The sequence below is a fragment of the Poromitra crassiceps genome, assembly GCF_964638095.1.
Source record: "Poromitra crassiceps genome assembly, chromosome: 27".
In the NCBI taxonomy this organism is placed as follows: domain Eukaryota; kingdom Metazoa; phylum Chordata; class Actinopteri; order Beryciformes; family Melamphaidae; genus Poromitra; species Poromitra crassiceps.
This window is the reverse complement of record NC_139650.1, coordinates 7,526,535-7,539,282: the sequence shown is the minus strand read 5'-3', so window position 1 is coordinate 7,539,282 and position 12,748 is coordinate 7,526,535. Positions and strand designations below refer to the sequence as shown.

At 44.4% G+C, this 12,748-nt stretch overlaps 1 protein-coding gene across 3 annotated transcripts in view; it reads right to left on the bottom strand.

The window, feature by feature from the left end:
• slmapa (sarcolemma associated protein a) overlaps window positions 1-12,748 on the bottom strand; it is a 103,680-nt gene that overhangs the window by 65,690 nt on the left and 25,242 nt on the right. For all 3 annotated transcript variants that reach the window (XM_083661921.1, XM_083661920.1, XM_083661922.1), the window contains exons 2-3: window positions 4,494-4,641; window positions 3,849-3,921 (exon numbers count right to left, since the gene is read on the bottom strand). In XM_083661921.1, the coding sequence (XP_083518047.1) occupies window positions 3,849-3,921; window positions 4,494-4,641 (221 nt within the window). The remainder of the gene's footprint in view (window positions 1-3,848; window positions 3,922-4,493; window positions 4,642-12,748) is intronic.

Genomic DNA, 12,748 nt, shown 5'->3' with positions numbered 1-12,748 from the left:
AATAATCCATTATAAGATGCATCGAGATGCGGACGTGCACGATTCTGCATCGATTCACAAATGTCATAAATCGATTATTAAAAAAATAAAAATAATAATAATAATAATAATAAATAAATAATCAAATAAAATATAATGGAAGTACATGCAGTTGTTTATTTTAATTATGGATCATAATACAATGCAATTCCAAATGCTCTTTTATTTTAAAAGTAGCCACACAGTGAGAAAAAAGAAAGTGAGAAAAAATAAATCATGTATTGGGAAAAAAGTGATGCATCGATAATCGTAATCAAATCGTAGCCCTCTGAATCATAAATGAATCGAATCGTGAGGCCAGTGAAGATTCACAGCCCTATCTCACACACACACACACACACTCTCTCTCTCACACACACACAAACTCACTCTCTCTCTCTCTCTCTCACTCACTCACACACACACACACACACACACACACACACACACACACACACACACACACACACACACACACACACACACACACACACACTCTCTCTCACACACACACACACACAAAGTGAATGTATGACAGGGTGTGAGGAAAAGGCATTCACGATTGCTGCATTTTTAGTAGCCAACTACACCCAAAAAGTAGTCGACTAGGTGCGGGAGATACAGTATATCATATGACTTTACCCAATAACAATGATCAATTCTCTTCCAAAAGCTCTTAAATACAACCAGTGAAGGGTTAACTAATGTAGGTGGGACCAACATGGGGGGTAGGTGAAATAGAGTCCTTGACATGAACAGCGATGTGAGTGGACTAAACCCCAGCAAGCTTGTCTGAGCTGGAGATATAGTTTGACTTCAGCAACAACGTCACTGCTGCAGGGAGAGCGGGAGTCCTTCCCTCTCGAATACCTTCAATCAGCTGTGTTGATTTAACCTGGCAGATGGCAGAACATAGAACATGATGATCGCTCCAACACATGTATGTTCAACATCACCCAAGGTTCTGTGTCCACTCGCTCCTTTGTAAAGCGTTATTACTGCATGGTGCTAAAGCCACAGAGGAACCATTAGTCTACAACAGGGGTGCCCAACCAGTCGATCGCGGTCTACTGGTCGACCGCGGACTGACCCCAGGTCGATCGCGAGGGGTGTCAAAAATCGATTAAAAAATAAATAAAAATAAAAATAATAATAATAATCAAATAAAATATAATGGAAGTACATGCAGTTGTTTATGTTAATTATGGATCATAATACAATGCAATTCCAAATGCACTTTTATTTTAAAGTAGCCACACAGTGAGAAAAAAGAAAGTGAGAAAAAATAAATCATGTATTGGGGGAAAAAAGTGATGCATCGATTTAAGATGCATCGAGATGCATCGAGATGCATCGATAATCGTAATCGAATGGAATCGTAGCCCTCTGAATCGTAATCGAATCGAATCGTGAGGCCAGGGAAGATTCACAGCCCGAATGTCAAGTGGTTGTGGGACAAGAGCTGGCTGGCTGACTACTTGAAAAGTAGATCTTGGGTCAAAAAAGGTTGGGCAGGGCACCCCTGGTCTACAACCATGCTTTTGATAATGGACTATTCTGTGAAAGCCCGATTGTGAGGCAGACCTGCAGAGGGCTAAGCTGAACACCGAGGAGCAGGGACATTCTTTAGCTTAACACCAACATTAAAAGGTAAATGAACACCAACATTAAAGGCTTTCATGTGTGAGAGTGAAGTGTTGCATGGTGAAGTTTGGGAAATGAACTGTTCACATCAGCAGAAGCAGGAGCTTCAGTCAGCTCGTGTTTTCCACACTGAAAGCTGGAGGTCAGAGCAGCAGATGGCACTGCCCACAGTGCTGCCATCCGGCCACACACACACACACACACACACACACACACACGTACAGTAGAGAGCTCCACACTGGGTGAGCTGCTGGTCTGGTAAGGCCCATTGAAGCACACAGGCAGAAGGGTTTGTATACGATGGACAACAGAATATAATCCAATTTAGATTCAACCCAGAACACTACAGTATAACACATAGCACTATGAAATAACTAACCATGAAATGACACACAATGACCCATTTTCTAATGTCTTCAGATAGATAGATAGATAGATAGATAGATAGATAGATAGATAGAGACAGGCAGATAGATATATAGCAGTGTTTCCCCTACCATGCTACAGGCCTGGCGGGCCCGCCAGGCCTGTAGCATCATAATACAACTGTTCGCAACGCATCGCATGATAGTATGATGATGCGAAATTATTTTGTGCATAAAAGAAACTGAGTGGAAACGCTGCCTAATTCGCAAAAACCTCCAAATATGGCAAAAGAGTTTTCACGCTTGAGGGAGGCGGAAAAGTCGGGTGTATCGATAAAAGGAAAATGTGAAACATGCGGTGGAAACAGATTAAGCGATATTCTGTTGTCTCTCCTTTCAAAAACCACACAGTTTGCCTTGATCACTGCAAAACATGACATGGCGTGTGTAGCCTCCACACAATAGAGCTACACACGGTAAATCATGGTAAATACGCAGCACAATACCCGCTGTGGTAAACAGAAGAAGACTGGGATATTAACTTTAAGGTGACTCACTTCTAGAATTGAATGAAATTGTATTCACTTACTCTCTGCTCCGTGGATTATAACGTTATGCTTGCCGAGTCGCACCTGGTAATCCAGAAATGGCGTTACGGTACCTTTGTCTACTTGTAGATCACCAAGAAACTTTAAATGAATAACGTTAGATGTGTTTAACAGAGCTGTATATCGGGTCTAGCAGCTGATCAGCAGCTCAGACAGCCTCAAACACCAGGTGATTGACAGCTCTATAATTCGCAAAATAGCAGTGGATGGAAACGCACATTATTTCGCATTTTCTTTTGCCGACTTTCTGAAAATTCGATTAAAAGTTGCGATACATTTGGATGGATAGATAGATATATAGATAGATAGATAGATAGATAGATAGATAGATAGATAGATAGATAGATAGATAGAGTAGATATAGATTGCACACCATGTCCCTTACAGTTAGTTGTCCTCGTCAACAATTAGACTGACAATAATCACATCACTACACAGGCAGAAACTGTGTGTGTGTGTGTGTGTGTGTGTGTGTGTGTGTGTGTGTGTGTGTGTGTGTGTGTGTGCGTGCGTGCGTGTGCAGCCTGCACGCGTGTGTGAGAGCAGCTAGTCAGTCATAGCATCAGATATCACCAGAGGAGCATAAGTATACAGTCAGTATAACATTGTCAGCAAGCTGCTAGCAACAGATTAGCCAATGGAAATGCTTTTTACCAATATACTGTCCAATAATAATGATCTTTTTATTAGCAGTAACCAATCAGAATACTTCACTTTAGTAGCACTAACCAATGAAAATCTCAATCCATCACAGCTAGCTAACCAATGAGAATGTTATGTTCTCTTGTAAGTTATCTTGGCTCTTGTGATTGCCGTGTTTTGGCCAGGTCGCTCTTGGAAAAGAGGTTTTAATCTCAAGAGTTTTTGTACCTGGTTAAATAAAGGATATTGATTGATTGATTGATTGATTGATTGATTGATTGATTGATTGATTGATTGATGGTTGCTACTAATGACAATGATTTGTGTATCAGTGTTAACCAATTAGAGTGCTTTGTTTAATTTGTGCAAAAACAAGGATGCTCAGCCGGCACATTACATGGCGTTTTAATAACAACTGTTGACTCCGCCTACGAGCACGTTGATGACAATTACAAGTGGACCCCAACAGAATGCTCCATGTTTCAGTGTAAACCAATGAGAATGCTGCATGCATCAGTGTTAACCAATGAGAATGCTGCATGTATCAGTGTTAACCAATGAGAATGCTTACTCGGCTCGTCGTCGGGCCTCCATCCCGTCAGGTAGGAAGAGTTTGATAGTTGACACGATGCAGCCATGGGTGACTGGAGACAAGACAGAAGGCAGACACAGTGTTAGAGACATGTTAACAACACAACACACCACACCTCTCATGTTGTTATTGAGCCTTTCTGATGCTATTGCATGGTTAAATCAGCTACTTTTATTTGATGGGGGGAAACATTTTGGTATAAGCAGTGGAAGTGGTCCCTGTGAAATCTGGTTTCATACATATAATAGTGGTACTTGGTGGGAAAGGTTTGGGAACCCTGACCTGTACTAGACCTTATGAAATGTTATGACAGATCTTTGCGTGTACAGTACTACATCACGTGTTGTTTGCGTGTGCTTGGTCAGACCTTTGCGTGTACAGTACTACATCATGTGTTTGCGTGTGCTTGGTCAGACCTTTGCGTGTACAGTACTACATCGTGTGTTGTTGGCGTGTGCTTGGTCAGATCTTTGCGTGTACAGTACTACATCATGTGTTGTTTGCGTGTGCTTGGTCAGATCTTTGCGTGTACAGTACTACATCATGTGTTGTTTGCGTGTGCTTGGTCAGATCTTTGCGTGTACAGTACTACATCACGTGTTGTTTGCGTGTGCTTGGTCAGACCTTTGCGTGTGTTCTCGGTGACGTCGACGCCGAACTGGATGATGTCACCGGACAGAACCTCGCAGGGCGGACTTTCCTCAGAGCCGCGACTCAACCTCTGGCTGTTGATGAAGGTCCCGTTGCTGCTCTTAGTGTCCTGCAGGTAGAACTGACACACAACAGGGAACACATGAGAACCTGCAGGTAGAACTGACACACAACAGGGAACACATGAGAACCTGCAGGTGGAACTGACACACAACAGGGAACACATGAGAACCTGCAGGTGGAACTGACACACAACAGGGAACACATGAGAACCTGCAGGTAGAACTGACACACAACATGCAACACATGAGAACCTGCAAACTTAGCCACACAGCTATAGGCTACCAGAGATTTTTTTAAACATTCATTGTTTACTATTGCTCTTTAATAAAGCAAAAGTATTTCTTATCCGATTAATCGATGGAATAATGGGTGGAATACTCGTCGATTACTAAAGTCATCGATAGCTTCAGCCCTCCTCCTCCTGCCCTTCCACCAGCTCCACCAGCTCCTCAAGTCTCAAAGCATCTGACTGCCTGTGTAACAGAGCATGATGGCTGCTCTCAGGAGGAATGACAACACACTCAACATGCTTTTCATTTGCCTCAATGTTTCTACACAGCCTTCAGAAAGCATCGTGTGGATGACATCATCAGCTCAGTAACCATGTGGATGACATCATCAGCTCAGTAGTAAGTAAACACCATGTGGATGACATCATCAGCTCAGTAGTAAGTAAACACCATGTGGATGACATCATCAGCTCAGTAGTAAGTAAACACCATGTGGATGACATCATCAGCTCAGTATAGGGCTGCACGATATTGGAAAAAACTGACATTGCGATATTCCCTGCCCCTGCGATATATATTGCGATATGAAAAAATACAGATTTTCACCAGATTACCAGAATAGCTCTATTTTAAAGAAAAGAATACTTCTAGAATGATTGGGATGATTTTGTAGAGGAGTCCATCTGATTTTGGAGGGGAAATTAGGTATTTTAATGTTTCTCAACCACTGGGCTGTCGCCTATACTGTAGGCCTCAGAGCGTCATCTATCAGGGTGCATACACATTTTGACCAATGGATTTCCATGACTTAGGCTACATACATGAAAAAGTGAGTAAGTTATGACATTCTACTTTAAAATGTCACTAGCCTACACTTCACTTAGTGTAATGCAGCCTTTAAAACCAGGGAAAGACAACATGTATGCTGTATCACCATATTACCATATCCAACATCTAAGACCATATAGTCTCATATCACAATATTGATATACAATTGATATATTGCCCACCCCTAATATTGAGTGCCAGAATCTACCTCCCAATGATGCTATTTGCAGAAAAACATTAGATTTCATTGATTATAATCACTGCTTTCAACTTCTTTCGTTCTTCTAACGTTTCAATAAATCAACAATGAAACACCCCTGCCACTTTACACACTTGGTCTGACCCCCCGGAAACCCCCTCCAGAAACGACCAAGTGGTACACTCCGCATCTGCGGAGTTCCGGTTTTTGAGTGCAAGGCTGGCAGTACAGAGAGACGAGGATTCACATGCAGCCGACCGGTGACAAACAATTCATTCGTGAAAAGTAATAAATATACATTTAATTGCCCAGATATGTCTCTTCTCTTTTTATTTTCACTGACATGTTTTGTGTAAATAAGTCGCTATGTATGATTAACTCTACCGTAACGTTACTGCTATCATGTGATGCAACATCAGAGACTTGAAGGGGAGAGACAGCCACAGTGATAACACGGACAACTTCTCAGTAATCAGCCTTCGTGTCATAAGTTGCGGTCTTGCTTTTTGGTGTTTCAAGAGTAAATATCTCCACTCCACGGACATGTTGAGTTACAGCAGCCAGCCTGCTGTATGCGAGTGCGCTGCAAACTGGACAAGTCCGCCTCCACAACCACATCGTTTACAGACGGGCTACTGTCTGTCAGCAACGCAACATAAGCAAAAGATAATTCAATTTAGGTCTCTGTGCATGTTTGTTGTGTTGAAGCTAAGCACTAAATGAGTGAGTACAGTAGCGGGGCGTCTCTCTCCTTTGAGAGAGCCTGCATTTCACTCAGTAGGCTACCCCTAAAGTGAGAGTTTATCAAGCAACATGAGGAGTTAATTTGCTTTTGACATCGCACGTCCTGCGATGTGACTATCGCGCATGCGCACATCGCAATGTCGATGTGTAAACGATATATCGTGCAGCCCTAGCTCAGTAGTAAGTAAACACCATGTGGATGACATCATCAGCTCAGTAGTAAGTAAAACACCATGTGGATGACATCATCAGCTCAGTAGTAAGTAAAACACCATGTGGATGACATCATCAGCTCAGTAGTAAGTAAAACACCATGTGGATGACATCATCAGCTCAGTAGTAAGTAAAACACCATGTGGATGACATCATCAGCTCAGTAGTAAGTAAACACCATGTGGATGACATCATCAGCTCAGTAGTAAGTAAAACACCATGTGGATGACATCATCAGCTCAGTAGTAAGTAAAACACCATGTGGATGACATCATCAGCTCAGTAGTAAGTAAAACACCATGTGGATGACATCATCAGCTCAGTAGTAAGCAAAACACCATGTGGATGACATCATCAGCTCAGTAACCATGTGGATGACATCATCAGCTCAGTAGTAAAGCACCAGCCAGCAACCAGCTCGAAAACAATAACACTCCATTCTTACACACAGAACAGAGTCAATTACCTATTCACACACACACACACACACACACACACACACACACACACAGAATGAAGTCATACAATTACACATTTACACACACAGACTGAGAACTATGGTGCGCATACAACACACACACATGGCATAGAACCCCACATGCACACACACACATCTGAGGCAATATACAGACACTCTGTCTGAAACTAAGACGTACAATTAGCCATGCTACATACACACGCGTGCACGCGCGCACACACACACACACACACACACGGAGACAGTTTGCCATCTGATCCAGACGCTGTGGGCCTGTCTGTCCATCCAGGAGTTCCAGTCATCTGTTCTCATCCCTCCATCCTGACTGAAAACCACTGTCCATCAGCCAGAGACAGAGGAGAGAGAGAAAGACGGAGAGAGAGAAAGACGGAGAGAGAGGGAAAGAGAGAGAGAGACAGAGAGAGGGAACGAGAGAGAGACAGAGAGAGAAAGAGGGAAAGAGAGGGAAAGAGAGAGAGAGACAGAGAGACAGAGAAAGAGAGGGAAAGAGAGAGAGAGACAGAGAGAGACAGAGAGAGGGAACGAGAGACAGAGAGAGAAAGAGGGAAAGAGAGGGAAAGAGAGAGAGAGACAGAGAGAGACAGAGAGAGGGAACGAGAGAGAGACAGAGAGAGAGACAGAGAGAGAAAGAGGGAAAGAGAGGGAAAGAGAGAGAGAGACAGAGAGAGACAGAGAGAGAAAGAGGGAAAGAGAGGGAAAGAGAGAGAGAGACAGAGAGAGACAGAGAGAGAAAGAGGGAAAGAGAGGGAGAGAGACAGAGAGAGACAGAGAGAGGGAACGAGAGAGACACAGAGAGAGAGACAGAGAGAGGGAACGAGAGGGAAAGAGAGAGAGAGAGGGAAAGAGAGAGAGAGAACCCCTGACTGACTGGTTTACCGGCTGGTTAGCTGACTACTGTGCTTCAAAAAGCTACCTCTTCACTGCTCGTGATGACTGCAGACACACACACACACACACACTGACAGCTACCTCCTGTCCCCATGGTAACCCGGAGACAGGGAGGGAGGGACCTAACTATAGAGCTTTTCACCCAGCAACAACACACACACAAAAACACACACACACACACACACACACACACACTTTGCGTCACACATTAGACACAGCCATAGCCAGTTGTCATAATCAACATGCCAGGTACATACATCCTGCCTTTGACACACACACACAGAGTCATGAGGTAAGGGGGTAGAGGACAACATGTTGAAGCCGTGCAGTCGTTAGTCAGCAGCACGCTCCGTCACAACACACCTCCTCTGTCTGACAGCCAGGGAGAGTCTGACATACAGCCTGTCTGACAGCCAGGGAGAGTCTAACATACAGCCTGTCTGACAGCCAGGGAGCGTCTGACATACAGCCTGTCTGACAGCCAGGGAGCGTCTGACATACAGCCTGTCTGACAGCCAGGGAGAGTCTGACATACAGCCTGTCTGACAGCCAGGGAGAGTCTGACATACAGCCTGTCTGACAGCCAGGGAGAGTCTGACATACAGCCTGTCTGACAGCCAGGGAGAGTCTAACATACAGCCTGTCTGACAGCCAGGGAGAGTCTGACATACAGCCTGTCTGACAGCCAGGGAGAGTCTAACATACAGCCTGTCTGACAGCCAGGGAGAGTCTAACATACAGCCTGTCTGACAGCCAGGGAGAGTCTGACATACAGCCTGTCTGACAGGCAGGGAGAGTCTGACATACAGCCTGTCTGACATACAGCCTGTCTGACAGGCAGGGAGAGTCTAACATACAGCCTGTCTGACAGGCAGGGAGAGTCTGACATACAGCCTGTCTGACAGCCAGGGAGAGTCTGACATACAGCCTGTCTGACAGCCAGGGAGAGTCTGACATACAGCCTGTCTGACAGCCAGGGAGCTTCTGACATACAGCCTGTCTGACAGCCAGGGAGCGTCTGACATACAGCCTGTCTAACAGCCAGGGAGAGTCTAACATACAGCCTGTCTGACAGCCAGGGAGAGTCTGACATACAGCCTGTCTGACAGCCAGGGAGAGTCTGACATAAAGCCTGTCTGACAGCCAGGGAGAGTCTGACATACAGCCTGTCTGACAGCCAGGGAGCTTCTGACATACAGCCTGTCTGACAGCCAGGGAGAGTCTGACATACAGCCTGTCTGACAGCCAGGGAGAGTCTGACATACAGCCTGTCTGACAGCCAGGGAGCGTCTGACATACAGCCTGTCTGACAGCCAGGGAGAGTCTGACATACAGCCTGTCTGACAGCCAGGGAGCTTCTGACATACAGCCTGTCTGACAGCCAGGGAGAGTCTGACATAAAGCCTGTCTGACAGCCAGGGAGCGTCTGACATACAGCCTGTCTGACAGCCAGGGAGCTTCTGACATACAGCCTGTCTGACAGCCAGGGAGAGTCTGACATACAGCCTGTCTGACAGCCAGGGAGAGTCTGACATACAGCCTGTCTGACAGCCAGGGAGCTTCTGACATACAGCCTGTCTGACAGCCAGGGAGAGTCTGACATACAGCCTGTCTGACAGCCAGGGAGCGTCTGACATACAGCCTGTCTGACAGCCAGGGAGCGTCTGACATACAGCCTGTCTGACAGCCAGGGAGCGTCTGACATAAGGGTGCTCCGATCACGTTTTTTGCCACCGATCACCGATCAGCCTATGAGAAATATCTGCCTAAACGATCACGAGTGATCGGTTTAAGCAGCTATAGCAGTCTATTATAGTTATAGAACAGTTTCCATTTTACATATAGGCCTACATTTCATGCATCAAATTGAAAGTGCAGCACATTTTATTTTTTTCTACATCAATATTTTATACTGTGTAGGCTAAAGGATGCCAACGATAATTGGAGCACAAGACTGTGTTGAATAGGGCTGGGACGGATCAGAAAACCCACGGATCGGATCGCGTGACGGATTTTGAGCCACGGATCACGGATTTTTCGGATCAGCAAAAAATAAATAAATAGGCTATATCAGATTTTTTCTCTCAAAATTAGATTTTCGATTTGAATTTTTAATACTATTATACTTCTCTAACCATTTGTTGCCCTGCACAGCTCAAAAAATATTTTTTTCTCATGACACAATTTATGCTTTTACTCTGAAGGCAAAACAACCCAACTTCCTGTTTTAGGTGGCACTGCGCCTAACTTCCTGCCCGTTGCTTGCTAACGTAGTCACATGACACGGGTACAGACCAGACCGGGTGAGTCTGGAAACATAACGTTGATGCTACGTTATGCTACTCGGTGGCCCCACGTGTTGTTTTGTTGTTATGTGTCCAAGGCAACATTTCACCGTCCGAATTGTGTTCGTGAAACGTGTGCGCGTGTGTGTGTGTGTGCGTGTTGATCGCTATCTTGTGCAGCGCGCAACATGCTGCTCGCATTCCTGTGCTTTTTCAGAGGTGTTGAAATAAGTTTGCTGTCTTTAGTAGCCACTAGCCACAGCCTTCAGAGAGACTTTACAGCGAAGGGATGAGGAAGCTCACTTGTGCTTGCCATGATGATGCCTGTCTGTGTCTGGCTGCGCTGCAGGCGTTCTCATACACTAACGTTAAACGTTAAATGAAACGGAAGGGGGGGGGGGGGGGGGGGGTCCGCGGACCACGACGTTCCGAACCGTGTGCCGAACCGTGGGGGCTGATCCGTACGGGTCACGGATTATCCGTGATCCGTCCCAGCCCTAGTGTTGAACTAAATGGCTAGAAGAATGTTCTTTATAGTCAGTCCAGTTCCCTCAGTTCAGTTTATAAAGGAACAAAAACATTCCACTTCGGGATTTCCATGTTACCAGTTCAATGCAGTTCAGTTCACTCAACAAAAATACTCCATTCCGGGATTTCCCTGTTACACAAGAAAAATAACTTCGACCCAAGGAAACTATTTTATAGATTTATGAGCTAAAGCAGCTAAAGCTAACCGGAGCTATTAACGTTACGAGAATACACGCAAATATGGATCAAACGCGGACTTAACACCACGCAAATGCCTCGGTAGGCGGGAGGACTGGAGGTAACTTCTCTCTGCTGAGTCTGCTCTAATCACCAGCTGATTTGTGTGATTCAAAGATGCAAGGGGCGTGTTAGAGTCTGGTGCGGTGTGGAGGCGAGTAAAAAAACACTGACGAAAGCAAAGTGTGTGATTTGCAACACAATGATATAAACGTTGGAGCACAATATGAAAGTTACACGATAAGACATTGAAGACATGAAAATGTTGTTTTTTATACACAAATTAACTCTGCGGAGAAATGGGCTGCCTCATGTTTCTCACGTGCAGCATGATCGGCTATGCAATCGGCAACAATAAAGTAATATCTGCAATCAGCCGATTGCATATTTGAGGTCAAAATCGGCCGATGCATATTTTGTGCCGATCGATCGGAGCACCTCGTAACATTTTCATCTGTTTCACATCTAACAGCGACAACCACAACTGTAATGACTCTTCAGAAGATCTGTTTGGGCCATCTATGGTCAGGCCTCATTCATGAATCAATAAACACAAACTGACCTCAACTTAAACAGCAGCACTTACAAACCCTGTAAGAGATTCAGCGTTCCATCAGCTGCCAGTGATTTGAAAGGTTCGTATGGTCAAACTCTCTCAGGAGATTTCATCTCCCAGAGCTTTATTCTGGATGGAAAACACGTAGGGTTAAAACACTAAATATAACCAACAGGACCACACATAAAGCCAAGAAGACATGCAACAAGGAATCTCCATTTTCTAAAGAATATTAACATTACCTCTCTCTCTCTTTATGTTATTATAACTCATACAAACAGTATCTTGGTTGTCTCTACAATTTTATACACACTGGATATGTAAAAAATATATATATATTTTACTTATTTATTTTTCCGTTTTCTTTTTCACAAGCTCATGTTGAAAAACTGGAAAGTGATGGAAAATAAACTTTATTGTATTGTATAACATGTACCATCCCTGTTCCAAATACAAATGTAAAAACATAAATAAACTAAACATAATATAGATATGATCAGTGTTAACATCTGGATGCAGTTAAAGCATCGCTGTCAGATCTCATCCGTCCGTGATACTGGGAACATCTGGAGGTGACGTCACCTCGTCCATGATTGGCCGGTTATCCAGCAAGAAGAAAAACACAACGAACTACTGAATGGAGCCAGATATGTAAAGTTTATCAGCAGCTGCTTTAAGAACACAATGTAAATCAAAGAGTGGCTCATTTTCACCGTGTTCATGTCAAGAGGAGCAGCAGAACAAAGTATTCACAAACACTTGGCTTCACATTCAGTTTAACACAGCTCCATTGCAGTTAGCTTCCCTCACTGAAACCAAGCTCCACCATTAGCTGCAAGCTAACTGCAGTTAGCTTCCCTCACTGAAACCAAGCTCCACCATTAGCTGCCTGCAAGCTAACTGCAGTTAGCTTCCCTCACTGAAACCAAGCTCCACCATAAGCTGCAGTTAGCTTCCC